The sequence below is a fragment of the Cetorhinus maximus genome, chromosome 13 (assembly GCF_964194155.1).
Source record: "Cetorhinus maximus chromosome 13, sCetMax3.hap1.1, whole genome shotgun sequence".
In the NCBI taxonomy this organism is placed as follows: Eukaryota; Metazoa; Chordata; class Chondrichthyes; order Lamniformes; family Cetorhinidae; genus Cetorhinus; species Cetorhinus maximus.
The window spans coordinates 66,858,911-66,885,675 of NC_135891.1; the positions used below are offsets into that span (position 1 = coordinate 66,858,911).

Here is a 26,765-nt window from a genome sequence, read left to right on the forward strand (position 1 = left end):
ATGGGAAGGACCTGTTTCCCTTAGTAGAGAGGTCAGCAACTAGAGGGCATAGATTTAAAGCTATTGGCAGAAAGATTAGAGCGGAGGTGAGGAAAAGGTTTTTCACCCAGAGGATGGTGGGAATCAGGAGCTCACTTCTGAAGTGGGGGTAGAGGCAGAAACCCACAACGGATTTAAAAGGTGCTGTAACCTGCAGGGCTACGGACCAAATGCTGGGTGGCTCACTTTATCAGCTGGTGCAGAAACGATGGGCCAAGTGGCTTCTTTCTGTGCCGTAAACTTTCCATGATTCTATACAAGTCATCCGTCATCAGCAGAGCAGGGTAAGAGGAAATCAAAACCTAATCTCTCAGCTGTGGGGGAGGGAAGACAATTAACATGCAGCCCTCCTTCTATCATCACAGCGACAGGCTGTGGCACCTCAGTGTACTGTTCTACTACAATAACAAACCACCTCAGTGCGAGCACAAAACAAATCACAGAACAGCCAATCTTTCATTTGATATTTATGTTCCTTTAATACAACATTGAAAACATTTTTCTCAGTACCTGCTACAGTCCGATAGGAATGCCGTTACATGTAATTGTCGCTTTGAGCCTAAAACGCTTTTGCTTTTTTTAAAAACATTTTTTTACAAAAAAAATTATTTAAAAATTGCATTTATAACTTAAAACTTCTCATTCATTTCAGCTGGGTATAAAACGTTTGGTATCCAAATCTATTAGACATCTAGTCAGTTTGCTTCTCAACACAGCAGGTGTTTTTACAGTTAGGAAGTCCCAGTTCCTTACAGGGTATCGGATAGAACACGAGATGAATACTGCACCATTAAATTGATAAAAATTACTGTCCTGTTCATATACAATTAGCTTTCTAAAAAAAGCTCTCTTTTAAAAAATATATACCCAAGTTGAGATGATCTTAAGATTAATTACAAAATTAAGAAAATAGAACAGTGTTCTGACTACAGAAATATTGCTTCCCTTCCAAAGTTTTTTTTTTTGCATATTGAAATTAATTAGCAACCTATTAATTTATAATCTACTTACAATAATTTATACATTGGTAGCTGAACAACTAGCTTTCCTCTTTCCCCAGTTGCGATTCACAGTTGATCGCAATAAATATTAAAAAGTAGTCACAATTTTATCCTCTGTAAGGTATTGATAAATAATAGGTTTTTATACAACAAAAATAGCGTTTTGTCTGTGTGTTCTTTTATCTCGCTGCATCATTTCTGCTGCAGTTCGTACCTTACAATAAACAGTCTGCTACTCTTTATTCTAAGAGGTGGTGATAAGGAGAGAATACATTATGTAATTGGGAGAAAGGGGCAGAGGTGGGTATTGAGAGGGTGAGAGAGAGAGAGAGAGAGAGAGAGAGGCTGACGAGAGAGAGGCAGAGAGTGAGAGAGACAAAAACAGAAAGACAGACAGTAACAGAGAGATAGAGGGAGGGTTGTCTGCTTTCCTGGCTTGTGATTAATGTTCAGTTTCTGATCAGAGGCACTTCTTTCCAGAAGGTAAACTGAAAGAGATGACTCATCTTCGAGGAGCCCAGGTTCCTGTCTGCCCCACTAATACTTCAAAACAGCTCTCCATATTCACCCGTTCAATGAGATCTCACAGTAATATCCCATTAATCGCCCGTGTGTCTTTCCACCTTAGAATAACAGTCCCAAGCGGATGATGTGAGGTCCTTTATCATTTAATCCTCCTCCTTCCCTTCCTCCATTTCCTTTATTGCATCCGGTCAGGTTGCAGTGGTTGAGGGGGATACTGTACGAAAGCGGCTGTGGCAGCAGCGGGACTCCCACCCACCACAGGCTGCTGCAGAGCGGAATAGCCGAATCCAAGGTAGCTGGCAGCGGGTGAGGCGGCGTATGGGTACTGATCATAGGTGGCATACTGCGCGTAGGTAGCAGAAGCTGTATAGTCAATGAAAGGAGAGGTCACTGACTGCAGCTGGGTTGGAAGGACGACTCCAGGCTGCACAATAGCTTGTGGGTATATGTACTGGGCAGTGAGCCTGCAAAAACAGAGAGGTATAGGTTAGAAAACATCCCTACAAGGCAACAGTAGAACAAACAAAAAGAAGTTAATTAGAAAGAGACTTATATTTCTATCACACCTTTCATGACGTCAGTATGTCACAAAGCATTTCAAAAGTATTTCATTGGCTGTAAAATGTAGGAAATACAGCAGCTAATTTACGCACAGCAAGATCCCACAAACAGCAATGCGACCATGAGAAATCTGTTTATTTGTCTTGGTGATGGCAGTTGAGGGATAAATATTGGCCAGGACACTGGTGAAAACTCCCCATTTTTGCTTCAAAATAATGCAGTGGGATCTTTTACGTCCACCGAGGGGGCAGGCAGGGTTTAGGATTAACAGCACCTCTGATACTGTCAGCCTAGATTTTGTGCTCAAGTCTCTGGAGTGGGGCTTGAACTCATGACCTTCTGATTCAGAGCAGAGAGCGATACAAGAACCATGGCTGACACCCAGGGAGAGGTAAGAGGAGACTTAAAGTTGACGCATTTATGCAAAACTTATCACTTTACAGCTGGGTAGAAGTGAACTGTAAATCTGTTTACAAGAGCAAATGTATTTTTATTTTAGGGGAATCTCTTTAGGCGCAACAAGCCTATCTCATTGAATATCCCCCTGCTCCAATTTAATTCTTTCCCTGCAGAAACTCAGCAGTCTCTTGCACCTGCTGCTTAATGACTTTTGTAATTCCTTCCACAATTCCATTCCACTTTGGTGAAAAAACTTCCTCGACTTCCTTTTTTGCATGCCTCAACTTCCTCATTTTCCTCCTTGCTCTTTGTACTCTCAAAAGGTGATTTTGATTTAACTTGAACAGAATATAATGCCCCTTGCTGCGACTCAGTAAAAAATGTGGACTGCCCCCATCTGCAGGCAGTTGCACTGCAATGTAGCGATGGGCAAGTCAGTCAGGTGAGCTGCTTCCCCTCCCTCATTCTTCTGTACACCACAACTAATTATTCAATCAGGAGGTAGAAATCGCGTCACACTGGGGGTGAGCAAGGATGCTCCAATCTCAGATCCTGAGTTAGGGACAGCAGCGCTGGGATCCAATGTCAGTGATTGTTGTGTGGCGCAGTGTGCCAGGTTTGACAACACCAGGCGTTAGAAAACTTGTACTGAATGGAGCAGTCATCTCCTCTGCCTTTGAAAATCAAACTTAAGCAGTTGAGGTCAAAATACAGAAACAAGCAACCAGTGGCGATTAACAAAGTGATAGGTGCTAGTAAGAAAAGGCAGAGAATACATCCACGGATACCAGTTACACCAGGGTGATCATGTTGGTAGGAGCATTGTGATGGTCATTCTCCTCTTATACAGGGGCTATCCTCTCCCCACAGAGCCAATTGAAGCTCATCTGCAGTGAGCTGTGCTATCAACTCCCACCGCACTCCCATTATAATCTCACTGGGGGATTTCAGAGGGAGGAGAGGAATCTCGTTCCCATTGGTGAAGATCCAGAAAAACCACAACTGCGAACACTTGGCAGCTTCCATGGAGTTGTGTCCGAGATTCTTCACCAATTCTTAACCATTTCTCCTCTCTACCTACTTGCTGCATCCATTCTTGTGTAGCCCCCTTCAGCCTTCCTTACCATCCTACCAACTCCTCAGGAGGTCAAATAACTCATTGTCTGCCTCTTGAAAAAGAGCAACAGTTATAGGACAATCCAGCAGAAACTTTGCACCTCTCAACAGATGAAAAGCAACACTGGGGGAATTAAATGATGCAGCCCGCCATTTTACCATGACGTGAAGTATAATGCTCAGCGATAAAGCCTCTCTTTTTTTATATTAGATTACATGGGCATTGCTGGCTAATCCAGCATTTACTGCCCACCCCTAATTATCCTCCAGAAGGTGGTGATGAGCTGCCTTCTTGAGCCGCTGCAGTCCATGTGGTGTAGGTACACCCACAGTGCTGTTAGGAAGGGAGTTTCAGGATTTTGACCTAGTGACAGTGAAGGAACGGCGATATATTTCCAAATCAGGATGGTGAGTGACTTGGAGGAGATCTTATAGGTGGTGAAGTTCCCATCCATCTACTGTCCTTGTCCTTCCAGGTGGTAGAGGTTGTGGGTTTGCAAGGTGCTGTCAAAGGAGCCTTGGTGAATTCCTGCAGTGCATCTTGTAGATGGTATACACTGCTGCTACTGTGCATCAGTGGTGGAGGAAGTGAATGTTTAAGGTGGTGGAAGGAGTGAATGTTTAAGGTGGTGGATGGGGTGCCAATCAAACAGGCTGCTTTGCCCTGGATGTTTTGTTCATTTTTTCATGGGACGTAAGTTTTGCTGGCAAGTCCAGCATTTGTTGTAAATCCCTAATTGCCCTCAAGTTTCTGGTCAATGGTAACCCCCAGGATGTTGATAGTGGGGAATTCAGTGATGGTAATGACATTGAATGTCAAGGGGCGATGGTCAAATTCTCTCTTGTTGGGCATTGTCATTGCCTGAAGCAATGTGTGGAGCAAATGTTACTTGCCACTTATCTGCCCAAACCTGAATATTGTCCACGTCTTGCTGCATATGGACAGGGACTACTTCAGTATCTGAAGAGTCACAAATGGTGCTGAACATGTTCAATCATCAGCGAACATTCCTACATATGACGTTATGATGGAAGGAAGGTCACTGATGAAGCAGCTGAAAATGGTTGGGCCGAAGGCACTACCCTGAGGAACTCCTGCAATGATGTCCTGGAACTGAGATGACTGACCACCAACAACCACAACCATCTTCCAGTGCATTTTGGTTTATAGAATGACCTCACTAACCGTGTCTCTCAACCCAAAGAAACAAACTGTCAAGCAACACCCTCCTTGCATCCTTTTGCCTTGAGGTGCATATCAACATAACAAATTCCATTTTTACATGCCCAGGTCATTAGCCTGACTGGCAGGGAGTTGATCCCATGGCTGAGGTGGCACAGAGGGAAGTAATTTCTCCACTCCCATTGGATTCAAGTATCCTGCTGGATGTCAATACGGTATCCAGGGAATAACACACCCATCTCCACTCCTCATAGTGCTAAGGGAGTATAGCTCGAACCCATAACCAACCGAATTGGAAACAGGAAATCTAGCAGTGACTCAAGGTGCATGCCCTGCCCAGCAGCGTTGAGAATGTAGCATCTTACTGAACAGAAGGAGATTGGCTCCTTGAAAGAGCTTTTCAATTAAAACCACTTCCCAACTCTTCCCCTATAGCCTTGTAAATGTTTCCTATTTAAGTATTTATCAGATCACCTTTAGAAAGTTACTTGTTGAAACCGCTTCCATCACACAAGGGCAGTAATTCCAGATCATAACAACTGCACACTAACAAGTATTACACAGTGACAGACCCTATCGATACTGTACCCCAGAGTTATACAGTGACAGACCTGTCAGGATACTGGGGATAAATCCTCTGCTCTTCTTTAAATAATGTCATTTTTTTTTTATATCCACTGGAGGGCAGCTATGGCTTCAATTTAACTTCTAATTTGAAACACGCCAACTCCAACATTGCAGCACTCCCTCAGTACTGCACTGGAATGTCATACTAGGGAATGCACTCAAGTCCCTGGGTTGGGACTTGAACCCATGACCATTTCAGAGATTAGAGCTATAGCACTGAGTCACAGTCTACACTTCTTAGCATCTTCAACTGGAACAAAACAAGGTAGTTGACTGATTGAACATTCTTCTAAGTTCAAAGGGTAAATGCATTGTGGAGTGTGTTACTGCTCAGGGCCCCTATGCTCTAATCATTGCTCTGTTATGGGGTTGAGGGAGGCAATGGTGGGAACACTACAACTGACCTCAGTTCACCTATGCTGGAGGGATATGACATGACCCAGGCAACCCCACCTGCAGGAGAATGAGAGATAGTGCCCCATGGTTCTGTTCCTCCAGCTGCCTCAAGTAGTTGAGTAGTATACAAACACACAGATTAGGAAGAGTAGGCCATTCAGCCCACTGAGCCTGCTCCGCCATTCAGTAAAATCATGGCTGATCTGATTGTCACCTCAACAGCACTTTCCGCCTACCCCCAGATAACCCCTTGTTAGTAAAGAAAGTATCTACTTCTGCCTTAAAAATATTCAATAATCCTGCTACCACTGCTCTCTGGGAAAGAAAATTCCACAGGCTGATGACCCCCAGAGAAAAAAAATTCCTATCTCCATCTTAGATATTTAAACTGTGTCCTCTAGTTCTAGTGTCTCCCACAAGGGGAAACATTCTCTCAGCATCCACCCTGTCAAGTCCCCTCAGCATCTTATGTTTCAATAAGATCACCTCTCATTCTTCTAAACTCCAATAGGTACAGGCCCAGCCTGTCCAACTTTTCATCATAAGATATACCTCTCATCCCAATATCACACAGCTAAATTAATCAGAGCACCAAAATACAGCAGACCCAGCTCCAATAGGCGAGGGAGTGGGGGCTATGGGACTGTACCCCAGGACCCAGCAACTACAGGAGAGGGTGGTGGGGACTATGGGACTGTACCCAAGGACCCAGCACCTACAGGAGAGGGAGTGGGGGCTATGGAACTGTACCCCAGGACCCAGCACCTACAGGAGAGGTCAGTGGGGGCTATGGAACTGTACCCCAGGACCCAGCACCTACAGGAGAGGGCAGTGGGGGCTATGGGACTGTACCCCAGGACCCAGCAACTACAGCAGAGGGAGTGGGGTCCATGGAACTGTATCCCAGGACCCAGCACCTGTAGGAGGGAAGAAAATACCAACTTCCATGAATTAACAAGGCTGAGTTCATCTCATGAACAGTACAAACTGTTTGAGAGTTTACACTTTGATATCAGAACTTTGGGTGTAATCATGTTTTACCTTATTATATATGACTTTTCACTGGGTTTTATTTTGTTTTTTTCTGTGAATGAGAGGAAATGGGTTTGGAAGGTTAGGGAGCTAATGACCCTGAGCTGCTGCCAGTGAGGTGACTGGACCCAATTACAGCCCTGTGGAAGTAACAGATTGACCCTGGGGAAGATAATAAAATGGAGTGGGAAAATTCTGTGTCACCTGCTGGTGTCCCCCAAAATACATCTCCTGGAAGTTCCCCTCCAAGCCACTCACCATCCTGACTTGGAAATATATCATCGTTCCTTCACTGTCGCTGGATCAAAATCCTGGAACTCCCTCCCTAACAGCACTGTGGGTGTACCTACACCACAGGGAATGCAGCGGTTCAAGAAGGCTGCTCACCATCACCTTCTCAAGGGCAACTAGGGATGGGTAATAAATTCTGGCCCAGCCAGCGAAGCTCACATCCAATGATGGAACTTAAAAAATAACAGTGACAGGGTGGTGATTGGGTTTTAGAGCAACCAAATCAACATTCTTCAATTTGAAAATAACAAAGTTTTATTTTTGAAATGAGTGTTTAGGTGACAGTTTGAAGAAGATCATGCCACCTGGACTGGCTTCCTTTCCTGAGAGTCACTGTGCGCGTTTTGAGGTCAGGTCCACCTGACCAGGCACTTCCTTGGTGATGTCTCTGCTCGCTCGCTCCTGCTTGTTTTGCAATCTCCTTCCCTCCCACTATCTCATCAAGCTGCTGAGCTGAAAAGCACCTTGCTCTCCTTTACAGAAACAATCTGACCTCAGGAAGCTGTGCTCAGTGTTCGACCTGCCTCACACCATATCAGCTGCTATTTACAGCAGCATTTTGGAAGCTATTCCAGCAGGCTTGCTCTGTTCAATATCACAGCCAGGTTTGTTAGCTCTGAAGTGTGCCGGCTCGCATGGCTATACAAGGCTCTGTAAAGCAGAGAGAATCAACAGCTGACTGGCTTCGCAAGAGAGATTTTCCAAGGAAAAATAAGGTATCTTTCCATTAGGCATGACAAGGGATTAAACCAGATTTAAGAGGGCAGCTGTCTATGGTCCATCCTGGATTCAGTACATAGTGAGAGTGAAACCGAGTCAGGGAGAAACACACATAAATACAGTGACAAAGAGGAAACAGACACACAGAGGCATGCAGACAGAGAGAGGCCGACACAGTGAAAATGGACAGAGATACAGACTCAAGCAGCCGGAAACCCATACAAACAAAAGAGAGAGAGAGAAAGCGCAAGAGAAATTGACAGACAGGCATGGAGCAGAATCTTGTTGAGGCTTCGGGGGTCTTGCCTGTAGCTGGACAGCCAGCGAGAGACCTGCACTGCCTCTTTTCCAGAAGGCCCGCCGAACCACAAGCCAATCAGGCAGTGGTGACGCCAGCAGCGGGCCTTGCCCTGGAATCAAGAAGCTGGGGATGGAAGTCTTGCCTACCAAGAGCTGGCAGCCAATCAGTGGCTGGTAGCTCTTGTCCTCAGCAGCGCCACTGGGTAGGTAGTGGCTGTTGCTGATAGGACAGGCATCAGAGTCCCAGGATCATGGAGCAACCCAGGCCACAGGTAAGTAATGTGAGGGGGGCGTTTTACAGGTAAGGGGTCGTGGCAAAAGGGGTGTAAGGGGGTCGTCAGCAAGGGCATGGGGCAACTCTCAGCAGGCCCCTCCCCTTCCCGATGTTGAGGCCCTCGATCAGGCATTGAGTGCCTTTGATCGAGAGACCTCCACCCCCCAGGAGGTGACAAACAGCTGCACATGTTTACTTGTCGTGCACACCACATGGTGACAAGCCCGTCTGCAGCTGGTTTAATACCAGCAGTGGTGGGATGAGGCCCTTAACTGGTCATTAATTGGCCTCTTAAGGGCCTCAATAGGCAGTGGGGTGGGAAGGTCGACCATGGGCCTTCCCACCCAGAACTTAATTCAGATAAAGGCGGGAAGGTGGTGGGGTTCTGAGATGCCACCATCCCACCTATGTACATTCCCTTCGAACTTCCAATCTTGGTACCAGCGACTGCACAAGATTCCATCCATGATGACAGAGAGATAGTGAGAGAGAAAGAGAGAGAGGCAGATAGCAAGAGAGACAGGGTGACAGAGAGCGAGAGATGGAGAGAGAGAGAGAGAGAGAATTCCAGGGGGTTTTGGATGTATGATGATCACAGGTTTGCTGCATTAGACAAACTATTTGTTCCTTCACAGGATGTTTCAGTGGGGTTACCGGATGTGCAGAGCTGATGAAGTCACATTTACACAGCAGCGTGTGCTCCCCTCGGCCTGGTCCTTGTTAAAATGCTTCAGCCAAACTCAGACCGACAGCTCTAAATTCCGAGTGGAAGCAACACCATCCCATAATTCAAAAAGAAAAAGTGAAGTTGTTCAAAAAATAAATATTAGATTTGATCTATTTCTGTTCAAAATTGCCATGGTTACTTTGCCATGAGTGCAAAGAAGAAGAACCAACCAATGAAATACAGCCACCAAAACACTGCATTCTACAGGGATCTCCTTGTTAATAATGCAGCTCCTCTCATTGAGTTAGTTCTCTGCACAGGTACTTCAAACGTAACTCTCCAGTAAAAAGAAAAACACAAGTTTTGTCCAGAAAGTGGAAATAATTTGTTAAAGTGAAAGTCAATGTTACCACAGGTCATCCAGTTTACTGAAGCGGGACAGTGATAATAGACAATGCACAAGGAATGCAATGGCCAACCATTTAGAATGCAAGAGGAGATGCCATTGGGGTCAAGACAATTTCTTCCCCACAAACCCCAAACAGTGTCTACAAAATATCCACAAGAGTCATACAACCCATCGAGGTTAGCTTACCAGGAAACCCTAAGCCCTTTCTTAAATGCTTCAATTCAGTACTTCAATGGCTGTAACACACTGAGATGTGCAGTGGTTAAGAAAAACGCTATAAAAATGAGTCTTTATTTTTGTGTTCTTAGGTATGTCCCAATAGCCAAGCTTCAATATTCTAATTGGTGTCATTTTAAATGGGTGTCAAAATAAACCCAATGGAATAAATCTAGACCAAAACTGCAGTGACTATCATTATAGTGAGGGGACGGAGGGGTGGGGGGGACAGGGGGAGGAGGTGAAAGGCTGGAGGGAGTGAAGGAGCATCGCATTTTATGCCATAGTTCATAAGAAACTTAATACCAGATCAATGGGTTTTACATCATTTCAGGGCATCTATAAACAAAGAAGCGGTGGGAAGGTAAACAAGAGAGGGGGTTTCAACTGTTTTCATGGGGACGAAGCCCCTTTAAGTCACTCACCTGGCAGAAGGAAAAAGATGGACTTTCCATTCAGCAAGTGTTCTACTGAGCTTAATGTGAAATAGATGCAATTAGAGGAGAGGACTCAGATATGAAGGGGAAGAAATGGAGGATAAGGATAAAAACAAGAAAGGGAATGAGGAAAGAAGTAAATGAAGAGGGGGGAAAAGGTAGAGGAACTGAAGGGAAGGAGGTATGTGCATCTGCAGTCAAATAGGTTGTTAACACTGACTGACTATCTAATGTTAAACAGCAAGAATGGTCACTTGGATTGGGTACTGGTTGGAGCCTATGGGACTATAACCCATTGGGAGTCCAAGTTCAAAATGAGTCGGGGCAAAAATGGGGAATAAAAGCTGTGATGCAGCTTTGATACATATTTATGTGACAGTGTGGTTAGTGCAGGCACAGCGTCCTCAATCAACACATTGTTACTTTACCACACGCTGTTATACATTGTGCATCTGCAGCACACACACTGACCTACAAAACACGCCATTGTCCTTCCCAAACAGCACAATAAAGCCTTTGAAGAAGAAAAAAAGTCTGTTGCAACCTTTGTGCGCATGACATCATCTCAGTGTCAAAGACAACCAAATCGGTCAGGGTCCACTTTCAGTTCATTCACAGGCAAAAAAAAAAGTCTCGGAAAAGGCAGAAATATTTCAGGCATCTGATCAGCCACACAAGAAAGGACCCATGAGTGTGCCAACTAACTAAATGCTCACATTCAGCAGTTTTACAGATGTTCAAATTGTTACTCAAAAGGAGGATATTCAAACATAACACTTTTTAGAATTTAAGTTAACCTCAGTTAGTGGCACATCACCTTTGCTCCACCAGAAAGGTCATCTGTACTGAGCACCTGCTTATTTTGGCAGGGTTTATTTTTGGTTTGGGCATATAGAAGCTAGAAGAGGTTACTATGGCAACAGCTGAGTCCGACCCCAGGTCACTGTGAGACTGCTTTCCTCTATCCCCTTTGCAAGAGTGAATGGGGGTTTTGTGTGCAGTGCTTCTCCGAGAGGAGGACAAGTGAAAAGTTGCAGAGAAAGGTGTCACGTTAGAAAATACCCACATGCAAGGATGGCCTGTCCTCCTCCAAACTCCCAGCATGACTAAGAATAATAATTCATGATTGCTCAAATCAGAACAAGCGAATTGAAAAGCACGCCCACACAGCGAGAATGGTTAATGTCAGAACCCACATAATTGATGGATGACTCTTAATCTGTAACGTCAAAGTCACGGTTGAGAGCACCTAGTCCTTGTCGTGCCAGTGATGTGTCAGGTCCTAGGGACAGGTATTCATCAACTGATCCAACAACCCAAATTTGGGATATTGCCATAGGTTTCACTCCAAAAAGGCCTGCGACTCCCAAAATATGTTAAATCACACTTGTGGCTACAGAATTTCCCTATTGACAGAAAACAGTGCAGCTTTTGCATTAAAAAAAATAGACAGTTCATGTAGATTGGGCAGGGAAAGTGGTCAAGAATCCACTGGGATTCTGCCCCAGTTTGGAGCCACATTGGCCCATCCATGTCCACCATGGCTATACATAGGGTTACAAATCTACAGTCTATTTGGAAGGAAGCAGTAGCAGAGATGAAGCTAAGAAAAAAAATGAACACACAGCTACTTGATAGCATGCTAACTCAGAGAAAGCACATAAAAGGAAACGGCTCAGATCTGAAGACCAGTTTAGGTCCAAAAACAAAGAGAAAGAGCTTGTCTGCTGTAGGCAAGCCAACATTCTTCCTCGTCCATTTAACAGCCTCATATCTACAAATTAAAAATAAAGAAAAGCACATAAGTTAGAAGCTTTGTCTAATGTTGGAGGCCAACCTGGATGATTACTGCATCAAACTGTCCCTCAGACACAGCTATCCGATTGATGTCATGCAAAAGGTGTTTTATAGATAGAATTAAAAGGAAGAGATGCTAAAGTGAAGCCTTGTCAGCTTACAGAAGATGGTGTTCTCCCAGCACCGCAGCCAACAACCCTTCCTCAAATGCTACCAACAAAAACAAAAACACAGAGCGACTGGTAAGGCATCTCATTGGTGTCTGCAGGAATTAACTGGGTGCAAAATGGCTATGTTTGCCTGTATAACAGTGACTGCATTTCAAAAGAATTTGTTGTAGGAGAAGCATTTTGGGTTGTTTCCAAGAGCAGTGATAAAACTCAGCACAAATCCAAAAATCTGTCTTTCTTTTCACAATGTACTGACAGCTCAAATGAAAGAAATGATAAACTTCAGTAGGTGGGCCAGAATAAGAGCTGTATTCTCAAATAGTTATTCATTGATATGGTTTAACTAGTGATTTGCTATCAAAACAAGAGGAACAGCAGCCCATAAAAATAGATGAATCTCCTTGGGTTTATTTTAAGAGTTGTTGGAAAGGACCACGTACTACATGCATGTGATGGCTGCCAACTTCAATGTTCCTGAGGGCTTCGGAGCATTGCTCAGGAGTTTGGTCTGCATTTTCAGTGATTATCAACTGGCATAGATTAATCAGGAGCCTCACAGGCACATTGGGAGATACAAGAACGCAAGTCAAGGAGATGAAGGAGGCTGGCCATTCAGCCCATTCATGTCCATTCTCTTTGGCTATGGTAAGGCAAAGTAGCTGTTGTTGGGGTACTATAATCCCGCCACCAGCAGGAGAGTATCCAAACCATTCAGGTCTTCAGCTACAGACATAAATGACCCTCACCAGTGGTTCAGTTGGTAGCATGCTCACCTTGGAGTTAAGTGGTTCTGGGTTCAAATCCCACTCCAGGGACTTGAGCACAAAATCTCTGCTGCTATTCCAGGCATCACTGAGGGAGAGCTGCATTGTTGGAGATGCCAAGTTCAGGAGAGGTAAAGCACAAAAATGAATGTAACAGATCCCATGGTACTATGAAAAGGAGGTAGCTCTGGTTAGTATTTATGCCTCAACCATGAATGAATTCAGTGAAGCAAATAAAAGCTAGTCTCAGTATTGTGATCATGGAGCTACCAGATTGTTGTAAAAACCCATCTGGTTCACTAATGTCCTTCAGAGAAGGAAATCTGCTGTCCTTACCCAGCCTGGTCTACATGTGACTCCAGGCCTACATCAATGTGGTTAACTCTTAACTGCCTTTGAAATGGCCTTTCAAGCCACTCAGTTCAAGGGCAATTAGGGATGGGCAACAAATGCTGGCCCTGCAGGCATTGCTGACATCCTGTGAATGAATTAATAAAAAGGACACCATGCAGTGAGCAAGTTACTTAATGTCGAAGAAGCAAAACTTATCAAAATAATAGAATCACTGAATGATGCAACAGAGGATCTGGCCATTTGGTCCATTGTACCTATGCTGGCTCTTTGAAAGAGTACATCCATAGCCCTGCAAGTGTTTCCTTTTCAAGGATTTAACCAGTTCCCTTTTGAAAGTTATTACTGAATCTGCTTCCACCACCCTTTTAGACAGCATGTTCCAGGTCATAATAACTCGCTCCTTAAAAACTCTTTCCTCACATCACATCATTTACCAATATCTTAAACCTGTATCCTCCAGTTACAAACCCTCCTGCCAGTGGAAACAGTTTCTCCTTATTTACCCCTAATAATTTTGAATGCCTCTATCTAAACTCCTCTTAATCTTCTCTGCTCCAAGGAGAACAACCCCAGTTTCTCCAGTCTCTGCACATAACTGAAGTCCCACATTACTGAACGTCACCAGTATAAATGTTAAAAAAAAGGTTCCTATTTTTGGATTGTGTGTAGCAGCAGCAGAGCCAGTTAACAGTGAGAGCGAGCTCTCAGGAACAGCCATTTTTGCACAACAGACTTGTTGCGGGTTTAGCAAATGGAGGTGTAACATCCTGACTTCAAAACGCATCTACAGAATGGAGATACACCCAGAGTGGAAAACCTCAAATCAGTTGGTTTCCATGGCAATTGTATTACTGGTTAGAAAATGTTTTACACTGGCACAGAGAGCTGTGTGCATTGCAGAATGGGGGGAGGGGCTGTGTGTTGCCTGCTCGGTCATCAATCATCCCCCAGATCTCTGAGCTGGCTAGCTATATTTTTTTACAAGATAAGAAGTCCCCATTTTCCTCTCAGAGTCCTGCAGAGCAGTCTGCAGAGGGATCAGGTAGGAGCTCTGCTGCCTAGTTTCCCTGGACCAAGAGGAAACTAGACATGGGAGGAGAAGGAGCGCTCCCTCCTGCCTCGCCTACAGGCCTCAGCTAGACCTAGTCTAGGGCAGGTGCCGCTACCTCTCCAAGGATTAAAGATTAACCCCCTATTGCGAGCAACCCAGGAGAAAAATCATTGGGGTAATAAAGATAGTGATTTTCCCCCATTTTCTTTGAACACTTGTTTATTTTTTTAAAAATTGAAGATGAAAAAACACTGTGGGTCATTGGAGGTGAGAGGTCATGTGAATAGACCTTGAGGAATATGTCGAACCAGAGATGAATTAGCAGATGCCTGGGAAATCCCAGGAGCCCAGTTTTGACAGCATTGACCTGGTGCAATGGATCGCCACCCCCATTTCCCCTCCTTGCTCCACCGGAGAGCTCAATGTTCCTCAAGAATGAATAAGAGAACCTCCTGCTGTAACTACACAAGTTCTTCCTGTCCATCAACAAGAGTCCCTTTCTCTACATTCCAGGCCTAAGAAACAAAGAGGCTTGGTCAATACCGAATCAGATGGCCCCATGTGTCAATTCAACATGCCTAGGGTAGAACAAGAGGTTGACTGGACAAGGTCCAGATACAGGATAGAGCATTGAAGAGTCTGTCACATATACAATGCCAGAGCAATGGAAGGCCAAAGGCACTCTACAAGGGGAGTGGTCATGGTGACATGGACACCATGCACAAGTGGAAGGAAAAATGCACAGAAGATAGGAGGTTAATTAACTCTGCAACACTGAGCCTGGGAGTATTAATGAAGATTAATATTACACGTTGCTGATTAGGCAATAAAGACTCTGTGGGCAAGTGACCTTCGCAGCAAACTGACAAAGGCAGCTGCTCTCCCCGGTCCTTCAGCCCATATATTGTGCAGTCCAAACATCGTCCTTGTGTCCTCACAGATAGCAAACCTTGTGTGCAGGCCTCTGAGAAACTGGGCAGGGCAAGAATTCTCTGCCAGTCCCCATGTCATTATCTTCCTTCCCATAGCCAGTCACTGCCATGCCTCTGTCAGACACCTCGCTCACTCCCTTCAGATCTTACAAGCCACAATGCACACGGCTGTGTGGACTCCATGTTCCAAGTCTGTTCCTTCATACGCCAGACCTCAGATTCCACTGTTCACTGGGTATCCATCGCTGACACTGTCAGGTTTAACAAAACTCCCTTTCACCTGCAGGCCAGCATGGCTAGCTATCCAGTCTGAATGTCCCCTTCTTTGTCACAAGAATGCCCACCTGTTGCAAGGCATCCTCCCCTCAAAGAAGCTTACCAACATTCGAGATGTCAAAAGCTACCTCCAAGTTGCTACCATTGTACTGGATGGCTCACTCCTCATTCGGCACAATGTTCCCCTTGCCCCCTCCAGAGAATTGATGATCATTCCACATGATGTCCTGACAAGCCTTATCACTGCTCCCCACCTACATCTTGGTCACCCATCATATTATCAACTCAAATCAGTCACCCACCGATATTTCTATGTACTTGACATGGACGCCTCCACTGAACGGGTCACAGCTAGCTGCCACACTCGCGCTGCTCTCTAGACCATCCTGTATACTGTCGTCCCCTTGTCTTCAAATGACCCTCTAGAGGAGATTGGCATCTCAGTTGTTGCTGACATTATCAAATCTGAACAATAATTCATTTCAGTTTTTCGAGAGCGTGTCTTTTCATACGCAGCTGTTTTCATCATTGCCAATGAACACCTTGAGGGAATGCTCTCCTCCAGTTGCGCATTGGGTTTTGTCCACTATATGGATTGATCCTGCCCCTGGGTTTCCCACCCCATTAGGAGACACGCTGCTTCAGGAACACTGCACTGAAATTGAACTCGGGGATTGAAGAACCTCAACAAGAACCCGGTAGTAGAGAAGGCAGTATGGGAACTGGAGGGTGAGCTTCTACACCACGAACAACATGAAGACCTGTTCACACCTTTCACCCTATCCATCGCCACTACAAGACCCTACTCATGTTTTCATTCCCAGGTCTTTCTGCGAGAGAGTTACGGACACAGGAAGACCAGTTCACCAATGTTCAGATTCCCGTCTAACCCGAAAGGATTATTGAGATTCAACATTGGTTCCACCAGGTCAACTACCCATTTGGTCAGAAATCCAAGGCCCCCCCTAGGAATGCAGCCAACACTCACCTCAGTTGATGTTGGTAATCTGGTCTACCTTCATGCTGATCACAACAATTCACAGGCCCGCCAACCCTACTTGGTTACCTCTGTCAATGACAGCTGGTGCAATATTCGCAAACTCATCAGTTCCCCGCTCTGTAGCGCAGCTTATCGAGTCAAGAGATCGAATGCTACAAGGTCAATTCCTTCTGCCCTGGCTCTGCAATCTGCTCCACGTCCGGCTATAGTTATACCAGCCACAGTGAATACTCCATCCATCCAGCCCATTCCCAAAAACCTTAACATACCGGATGAGTTGTCTACGCCTTCCACAGCTCCAGTGCTGTCAACTATGGGTTCAACCACACAAACTCCACAACCTGCGATGGGGCCCTCGATCCTGTCTCAATCACTGACCTCGGGACACATCCCTGATGCAGTGACGCCAATACAAGCATGGTCTTTATCGCCTACTCCAGTCCAGGCCCCTCATTCGCACTGGCCTTTAGCACACCTAGCTAGCTGTCCACAAATACCTTGTTCCCTCAGTGCCTGCTTTAAAGGTGCACAACTCGTCAGAGACGCCTCTGAAACATCCAGCAGATTTTATACTTCAGGATTAATGCTTATAATGGGGGCAGAATAAACCCCAGTGGCTGGAGGGTAATCTAGCCCTGTGAAATGTGTTTGTGTGCCCAGTATGTCTACCATTTGCAGTGATCGCTATGCATGCGTTTGGAATTGCCTTTCACATAGGTATTTTTATTTCTTATGTTTTTAATGTTGCATTCTTTAGACACCCATGTTCACTTGAGCGCTCATTTTGATGCTAAGAAGCTGTTTACATATATTCATCTTGGATTTTTTTCGCAATATTAGCAAATATAAGGTGGGAATTGGATGTACAGGGAGGAGCAAAAGAGGTCACGCCATTGTGCGTTATCGCCCTCTGGTGGCTGGGAGGCATTTCCCATGTGGGCTCAGCCATTTTGTAACGTTTATTGTACAGCTTGATTTCATGGTTGCATTAAACCACAATATGTTCACCTAAACACTGCTGATATTGTGATCCAACCTGAAGGTAAACACAGTCCACTGGCAGAGATTGGATGATTTGATGTGGCTCTGCACTGCTTCCTAGCTGTCAATAACATTATTTGTTCAATAGTTTATCCTCTTACAAAATGTTTCCAATGTTACACATATTTACCCCATCTTCTGAACTGAACTTTACACACTGGGGTGAAAGTAGATCCCCTCCCTCTGCCTTGGTACACAGTATGACAATGCCCCCCCCATCCAGGGTGCATGCATCCCCATACACACCTCCCCCCCACCCCCCCAGGATGCACTTGTCCCCAATACCACCTCAGCGTGCATGTGCTCCCACTCCCTCTGGAGTGACTACGTCCATGGTAAACACCTGCCTGATCTAGATCCCGTCCTATTTTCACTCTGTTGATTTCGCTGGCCAGGCTCGAGAACAGGCGGGTGACCCACTCCCTCAGCTGGAGAAAAAAATCTCCCCCTGAGCAGTTAAGTTGACAATACCAGGGGATTTCTTCCTTAGTAACACACTACACCCATATACTGAAGCCCAGGGAGTGAGGGGACAGTGCACCAAGGCCAGTCATTGCAGCAAGGCCAGAATTAGCAGCGTCAGGGCAATCTAGAATCGAGAGGACAGTGAAGGCACATTAAGCACTCAGGAACAGCAGTAGTCCATTCAGCCCCTTGAGTCTGTTCGCATGCTATAGTCGGTCTTTCCTTTAGTTAGAGTCACACACACATGTTGACCTGTCGCGACATTGTTCCTGGAATCCTTACCCTCCACAGCCCTGCTTTAAAAACTGTTGCTTAGACTAGACATGAATGATGCAAAGCAGGGCCAGCAAGTTGCAGTGGGACAGGGAGGGGCAGAGGGTGTGAATGGATTGGTAGAGACATTGTGGGTGGGGAGGGCTAAAAAGGACAGTGTGAGTGGAGGGAGTTGTGGTAGTGAAGGACAACACCCTCCACTTGATGATGTCCTGGAGCACAGCTTTGTAATGTCAGAGAAGGAGCAGCATATAACAAAATGGCAGCTCCAGGGATATTTCTTATAGGGACTGATTGAGCCATTACCTTTGAGACAAGACGGAACAACTAACTTCCTCTTTAAATTCATGCTGATTTACAGGAGCAACAGCACAATACTAGAATGTGCAAGGTTACGGGGAAGGAGGGGAGTGGCACGAGGTGAATTTCCCATTCGGAGAGCTAGTGCAGACATGATGGGCTGAGTGGCCTTCTTCTGTGATTCTGTGAATATTCAGGCCCAAACTGTGAAGAGTGTAGGCTCCATGTGGGCAGTGCAGAATATTTGAAAAAGGTCTGACGGGTCTTTGAAAGTCTGGAATGGCTTTCAAATCCCCTTGAGAAGACGCCTGATGGTGCTGACAGGAATAAACAACAGGTGCCCAAGAAGCCACACTGGGGCCTTGCTGGCAGTTATAGCCAGACTGACAGCACAAGCTGCCAAATCCAAACCCTAGCTCCTTGACAAAGCATCAGACTGGAAGCTGAAGTGTTGGGCAACAGCTGTAAGCAGCCAACTAAAGGTAAGATTGACTGAGAAATCAAAGGAGAGAGAGAGGGCGAAGAGCAGAGAGAGAGACACACAGAGAGAGAGAGGGGTGGGCAAAGTACAGAGAGAGAGTGAAAGAGAGAGAGAGAGAGAGAGAGGGAGGTGAAGGGCAGAGATGGAGAGAAAGAGAGAAAGAGGATGAAGGAGAGAGAGAGAGAGAGAGAGGGGGGTGTGCAAAGGAGAGAGAGAGAGAGAGAGAGGGGCGTTGAAGGAGAGAGGGGTTGAAGGGCGGGGGGTCGAAGGGCAGATAGAGAGAGGGGATCGAAAAAGAGGGGTGAAGGGGAGAGAGAAAGAGAGGAGGGCGTAGGGCAGAGGGGGGGGGCAAAGGGCAGAGAGAGAGAGGAGGGGTGAAGGGCAGAGGGTGAAAGAGAGAGAGAGGGAGGCGAAGGAGAGAGAGAGAGAGAGAGAGAGAGAGAGAGAGAGGCAAAAGAGAGAGAGAGAGAAAAAGAGGGCGCGAAGGGCAGAGAGAGAGGGGTTGAAGGGCAGAGAGAGAGAGGGGGCGAAGGGGGGAGAGAGAGGGAGGCGAAGGGGAGAGAGAGAGGGAGGGAGGCAAAGGGCAGAGAGAGAGAGAGAGAGAGAGGGGGTGAAGGGCAGAGAGAGAGAGAGAGAGAGAGGGTGAAGGGGAGAGAGAGAGGGAGAGAGAGAGAGAGAGGGGGCGCGAAGGGCAGAGAGAGAGAGAGAGAGAGAGAGAGAGGGGGGGGCGAAGGGGAGAGAGAGAGAGAGGCGCGAAGGGGAGAGAGAGAGAGAGGGAGGCGAAGGGGAGAGAGAGAGAGAGAGAGAGAGAGGGAGGCGAAGGGGAGAGAGAGAGAGGGAGGCGAAGGGGAGAGAGAGAGAGAGGCAGGCGAAGGGGAGAGAGAGAGAGGGAGGCAAAGGGGAGAGAGAGAGAGAGGGGGAGGCGAAGGGGAGAGAGAGAGAGAGGGGGAGGCGAAGGGGAGAGAGAGAGGGGGAGGCAAAGGGGAGAGAGAGAGGAGGAGGCAAAGGGGAGAGATAGAGGGAGGGGGCGAAGGGGAGAGAGAGAGGGAGGGGGCGAAGGGGAGAGAGAGAGGGAAGGGGCGAAGGGGAGAGAGAGAGGGAGGAGGCGAAGGGGAGAGAGAGAGGGAGGGAGGTGAAGGGGAGAGAGAGAGAGGCGAAGGGGAGAGAGAGAGAGAGGGAGGGAGGCGAAGGGGAGAGAGAGAGAGAGAGAGGGAGGCGAAGGGGAGAGAGAGAGAGAGAGAGAGAGGGAGACGAAGGGGAGAGAGAGAGAGAGAGGGAGGCAAAGGGGAGAGAGAGAGAGAGAGAGAGAGGGAGGCGAAGGGGAGAGAGAGAGATAGAGGGAGGCAAAGGGGAGAGAGAGAGAGAGAGAGAGAGAGAGGGAGGCGAAGGGGGGAGAGAGAGAGAGAGAGAGGCGAAGGGGAGAGAGAGAGAGAGAGGGAGGCGAAGGGGAGAGAGAGAGAGAGAGAGAGAGAGAGAGAGAGAGAGGGAGGCGAAGGGGGGAGAGAGAGAGAGAGAGGGAGGCGAAGGGGAGAGAGAGAGGGAGGCGAAGGGGGGAGAGAGAGAGAGAGAGAGAGAGAGAGGGAGGCGAAGGGGAGAGAGAGAGAGAGAGAGAGGGAGGCGAAGGGGAGAGAGAGAGAGAGAGAGAGAGAGGGAGGCGAAGGGGAGAGAGAGAGAGAGAGGGAGGCGAAGGGGAGAGAGAGAGAGAGAGAGAGAGAGGGAGGGAGGCGAAGGGGAGGGAGAGAGAGAGAGAGAGAGAGAGAGGGAGGCGAAGGGGAGAGAGAGAGGGAGGGAGGCGAAGGGGAGAGAGAGAGAGGGAGGCAAAGGGGAGAGAGAGAGAGAGGGAGGGAGGCAAAGGGGAGAGGGTGACAAGCAGAGAAGCACACAGAGAAGAGAGGGAGGAGTGAGAGCTCCAGCAGCAGACACGCACAAAAAAGTTCAAACTTGTATTTTAACAGCTGGGGGAGTAGGAAGGCAAAGTACATCTGAAGACCTTTACAGGAGGTGAAATCTGTGCAGAGTTAGAGCATCCAGGGGTGACACTACAAATAAAACGATGTGCAGCACAGTGCCTATGAAGTCTGGCAGTGAATCTCAAACACATGCACGAGATTTGCATAACTGTCTTTGTACAAAGATTCAGGCAGAGTAGCTTGTTGGTTTAGGAGGAAGGAGCAGGGTCATTGAATTCACTTTAAAGGGACTGTTACTGCTTCAGAAAACATAGGAGGTAACAATCCCGCTCTGGATTCCTGGGAACGCTAATGCTGCCCCTTTCGGGAATCACCATTTCTAATTCTGAAATGGCGGCAGTGTTTCGTCCAGTGAGAAAGAACAAACAAACTTGCATTTGAATAGTACCTTTCATGACCTCAGGACATCCCAAAGCACTTTACAGCCAATGAGATACCTTTGAAGTGTAGTCACTGTTGTGATGCAGCGAGCGCAAAAGCCAACTTGAGCACAGCAAGATCCCACAAATAAACAAACAGATAATCTGTTTTTAGTGATGTTGATTGATCTCACCAGGGAGATCTTTCCTGCTCTTTGAAACTGAGCCATTGAATCTTTTATACCCAACAAAGGGGACGGACTTAGTTTAACATCTTAACACAAAAGACGGTCCTGCTGACAGTGCAGTGCTCCCTCAGTGCTGCACTGGAAAGTCAGCCCAGATTTTGAGCTCATGCCTCTGCCGTGGGATTTAAACCCACAACCTTTCTAACTCAGAGGGCCATGAGCCACTTTAGTTCCAGCTGTGGCTTCACTACTGGAGCAGGTAAAGTTAAACTTTTCTCCACCATCCTTATCGCCAATGTTGTTATCTATTTTATACGTCTCAAGAGCAATGCAGAAATGGCACTTAGTTTCCAAGTGTGCAACAGGTTTATTTACAAGAATTTAAAAATATCTCTGCAATCAGAAAATGTCTGCACCATGCTTATAGCTCAGCTCCTGTGGTGCCCTTCTTCTTTGCACAGAGTCCACATCCAGGCTTAACCAATCAAGCACAGTGAGCATAGATCAGTTACCAGTTTCACATAATCAAACACAGGACAATTGAACATTTCAGATCAGTTACGTCACCCACTCAACCAACAGGTTAAAAGGAAACTGGGACTGGTCCAATCTTTGGATGAACAGCAATCCCAGCAGGCCCAAACCTATACTGATAAGTCTGGCATCCTTGTTAATAAAATAATGCTGCAACACAGGGCCACAGCAACTTACTACCACCCATCAGAAGGGAAATCTTGATTTTCAAGTGTCTCAGAAGCCTTATGAATAGAGCAGATTCACAGCAGTTAAGACATGATGAATTGTTCCATTCTGCCAGCAGTAGAACTGGTTACCATCTGCTCAAACATTTCACACCCACAGTAGGTGCTGAAACATCTTCCTTGTGCACTGGTCAGCCTGATACTGGAGGAGTGAGACATCGAGTTGATGAAAGAATCCCTCAGCAGTCTTCCATCATGTTCTAAGAGGTGAAAAATACTCAGAACAAGAGCAAAACCTAAAGTTAATCAATGACTGTGGTCAAGAGGGGCAAAAGTGAAAATGGGTACACTCCTCTGGGACTGTTGTCTGTATCTGGACCCCAGGTGGAATTCATATGTGCTCTCTGGGATAAATCTGACTGTAACTCTGACTGTGCAATAGTACAATACCATGGCCAATGAATCAGGCACCACTTTTATGTTGCTTTCCATTTTGCTTTGAGTTGACATCAATGCAAAATAGGAAGAGAATTAAATGGACAGCCGATTCCCTAGCACCTATTTTATACGATTTCACAAAGTTAATATCTTCCCTTACTCTCAAGTTAATGGTGTCCACCATCAGTAGTGCCCACAGTTCAAGCATAAACTGGCAAACTCACTCCGATACGTCAAGTGAGGGATGTGGAGAGGTCACTCTAGTGCAGTAAGGAGCATTCTTCTGTTGACGGGACTGAGGGATGTTGTTGGTACAGATCAGAGGGAGTTTTATTGATCCTGAACCCCGGCATACCAAGCGGGGAGTGCTCGATGGTATCACCAAAACCCAACTGTGTCACAACATTATGCAAAATGGCCCATTGCGGTTCACATACTGACACTGTCTACTCCATCATTCTCCAGCTCCCATTCAGCCCACATGGTTCTTAAGCCAGCACAGTTTCAGTTCCAATTCTGACAGCTGGATGCCTATCAGGTGGTTCCTAGACTTCACACTGCTAAATCCAGCTGGAAGATCCTAGACACTGGAGGCTGGATTTTGTATTTTGGGTCAGGTCCCCAATGCAGTCAAACGTTGGTCCCGACCCCGCACTGTGACATGAGCAACAACCTGACATTGATATTTGCTGAATTGGACAATTAGTGGCCATCCAATTAATGGGGGGTCCTACGGGCCGACTGGAAAATTCCAGTCAACCTCTGATCATTGGCCTTTTAGTTATCTTGAGATGCTACCCGTTGCCTCCAGTCTGCCCTGCAGGAAAAGGACTCAGGAGTCGAATAATGCCAACAATCAATACACCAGCCAGCGGCGCAAAATCCATCCACCTCAGTTTCTGCCCCCATATAGGGCATAAGTCCTGCCCTGGGTCTCCCTCTAGAATATGGAAGCCCAATTTAGCAGTGTGAATGACCAGAGCAGGCTCAGGAAAGTCACCCTCCCAGGACTGCAATTCCAACCATGTCAGTATAAAACCGTAGAAGACATGAACCCTTTGAGGCAACGGTTTATATCCAGGGCCACCACTAATAGCATCAGGTTGTTTCAAATACAGCACGGAAACAAACTATTGAACCCACGGGGCATCCTCCCAGCATTTTCCAGCCAGTTCCATCAGGTTATCACTCTCTTCCTTTCTCCCTATTGTTTATCTATCTTCCCCTTGAATGCAACTTTCTTATTTGCCTCAGCCATTGGTACCAATGTCCCCATTCTCACCACTCCCTGGGTAGAGAGCCTTCTCCTGAATTCCCTATTGAATTTATAGGTGACAATCTTATAGTTAGGTTTGGTTTCTCCCACAAATGGAAACGTCTCCCATACATTTACCATATCAAACCCCTTCATAATTTTAAAGACCTCTATGAGGTCACCCCACAGCCTTCTCTTTTCAGGAGGATGGAGGCTCAACCTGTTCAGTCTTTCCTGATAGTTATAACCTCCCAGTTCTGGAATCATTCTTGTGCATCTTGTATTTATGGAAGCAGTTATTTACAAAAGGTAATTAAATGCAAAAGCAAACAACAATTGTTTTAGAGTTACATTTGAAACAGTAAATGGGCCAAAGATTTGCATTTAACCTGTAATTTGAAAACACTGGTCTGATGATTCTAACTGATTGAGGCACCAGTATGGGAGATGCATCTTGTCGCCACCTCTCCAGTATCCAACCTAAGTGAGCATTCTTCAAATTTGAGTTTAAAACCAGGAATATCTGCAGGCTATTCCATCATGGGGTGCATCACAGTGTTTCCACTGTTTTTTTGAGGATCCAGTTCAAGAAAAACAGGAGAAGAAAATGCCCCTATGATTTTTTTTTCAGTTGCTCCCAGGAGCATCTGCGAGATTAATCTCTTGTTCAGCAAGAGCTCACAATCCTTGCTCAAAATCTTAGAGAAGGTCTTAGGCCCATAACCTTCTAACTCAAGGAGATAAGAGTGCAACAACTGAACCAAGCTGACAACATAGCCCAGGCACTGAACCTGGGGCTCTCCCAGTCTGAATGAGTCACTGTTGAACACTTCAGGTGCCAGTCAGAGGGAATAGCCAAGAGTAAAAATTTGGAACTATTAGCCCATAAATCATTTGGAGTCAAACTTGGCAGCAGCACAAATGGAAAAAAAAATCAGAGAGCTCAGCACATACAAATTAGAGGGAAATGTGCCATCCTTCCCTGATCTGGATTACATGTTACTTCAATCCCACAACATAGTTGACTCTTAACTGACCTAGTAGGCCATCAGTTATATCAAACTCGAGGTAACTAATTATCTCCTTGATAAATAGTTGAAAAGGAAATTATTGCAGGGTTATGGGGAACGAGCAGGGGGACGATTGGATAGCTCTGCTTCAGAGCCAGCACAGGCATCATGGGCTGAACAGCCTCCTTCTGTGATGTGTCATTCTGTGATGCTATGAACTAAGATGGGCATTAAATGGCAGTGACGCCCACATCCTGGGAATTAATTTTTTTAAAATTCAACCATGGTTGAAAGTAGTGATCCTCTATGAACTGAAACAAAGACACCTACACACACAATGCAATGAATTCCTAGTTACAAAAATACAGTGGTTGTAAACAGCACAAGCCCCTTCCCCCAGCCACCCACCAGCACAGACTCGGGTGACATTGTGATCCCCTTGTACTCAGCCTGCCCACAAGACAGAGCAGAGAGTGAAAAAAGACAGAAGGGAACCCAGAGAAAGAGGCAAGAGGAAAAGTGGAAGGAAAACAGATTGAAATGAAAAAGGCTGCCATATGAACAGAGATACCTACAGCTGCAAACACAATTCCCCAAATGTATATTGCAGATAAAGCCATTAATAAAAAAACAAATTTTACAAATAGAGGCAGAGAGTTCAAGAGTCAAGAGGCAATGATAAATTTGTATAAAACATCACTTAGGCCACATTTCAAGGATAGGGTTGCCAGCCTTTCAGCATTGGCCTGGAGTCCCCAGGAATTGAAAGTCAATCTCTGGGACACTGCTGTGTGCAACCCCAGAGAAAAATCATCAGGACATTTTTTAAAAATTGTTTTTCTTTGTCGTTTTCTTTGAACGTTTCTTTTTACCAGCTATAAAATATTGAAAATGGGAAATAAAGGCTGTTTGGCTGACAGTCGTGCATCATCCATTTGGCTAATGAGTCATTTTGCTTTCCAATTGATGTAGGAAGGCAGCACGTGACAAGGATGGATGTGTTGGCCGATTAATGGCTGGAGCATGAGGGAAAGTCATGTGTTGAATCCTCCAGAAATACATTTAAGCACATTGGGCAACCCTATCACAGGCGTCTGTTCCATTATAGAAAGGACATTAAAGGAACAGGGAGTGTACAGTTTTAATTCAGCAGGGATGATGCCAAGATGGGGAAACTATATGAGGCGAGACTTGAGAGACTGGGGGCGGGATTTTCCAGCTCCTCTTGCCGGTGGGATCTTCCGGTCCTGCCAAAGTCAACGGAGATTGGAATAACTCTCCACCGCCGCTGTGGGGAAACCCGGCACAGCGGAGGCCGGAAAATCCCAGCCTGGATTATTTCCCCTGGTGAGGCCGTCAAGAGGTGATTTAATGGTCGTTTTTAAATTATGCAGAATTTTATTTGAGTGAATACAGAAAGATTATGCTGTCTGTCTGATTGAGCAGTCAGTGACAAGGAAGCATCAATTTGAAATTATGAGAGTGAGGATGTTTTGCCACTGGGAATTTTTGAGACAGAGACAATTGCATCTTCTGAAAAGAGAAAATTCGATAAACATATAAAACAAAGGAAAATGTAGGGTCATATTGGAAAGAATATGGGACAGTGGGCTTAGCTTTGTCTAGCTCTAATAAAGGGCCAGCACAGGCACGATGGGCCGAGTGGCTTCATGTATATAAAATTGTGTGGTTCTTCCATGTAATTGTAAGGAGATTTGCCTTTAGGAAGTATTCATTTAAAGATATA

At 46.0% G+C, this 26,765-nt stretch overlaps 1 protein-coding gene across 2 annotated transcripts in view; it reads right to left on the reverse strand.

Annotated features, from left to right (window-relative positions):
• Positions 1-493: 493 nt before the first annotated feature.
• LOC144688667 (RNA-binding protein 38-like) overlaps positions 494-26,765 on the reverse strand; it is a 49,066-nt gene continuing 22,794 nt past the window's right edge. For both annotated transcript variants that reach the window (XM_078555491.1, XM_078555492.1), the window contains exon 4: positions 494-2,029. In XM_078555491.1, the coding sequence (XP_078411617.1) occupies positions 1,741-2,029 (289 nt within the window). In that variant the 3' untranslated portion in view covers positions 494-1,740. The remainder of the gene's footprint in view (positions 2,030-26,765) is intronic.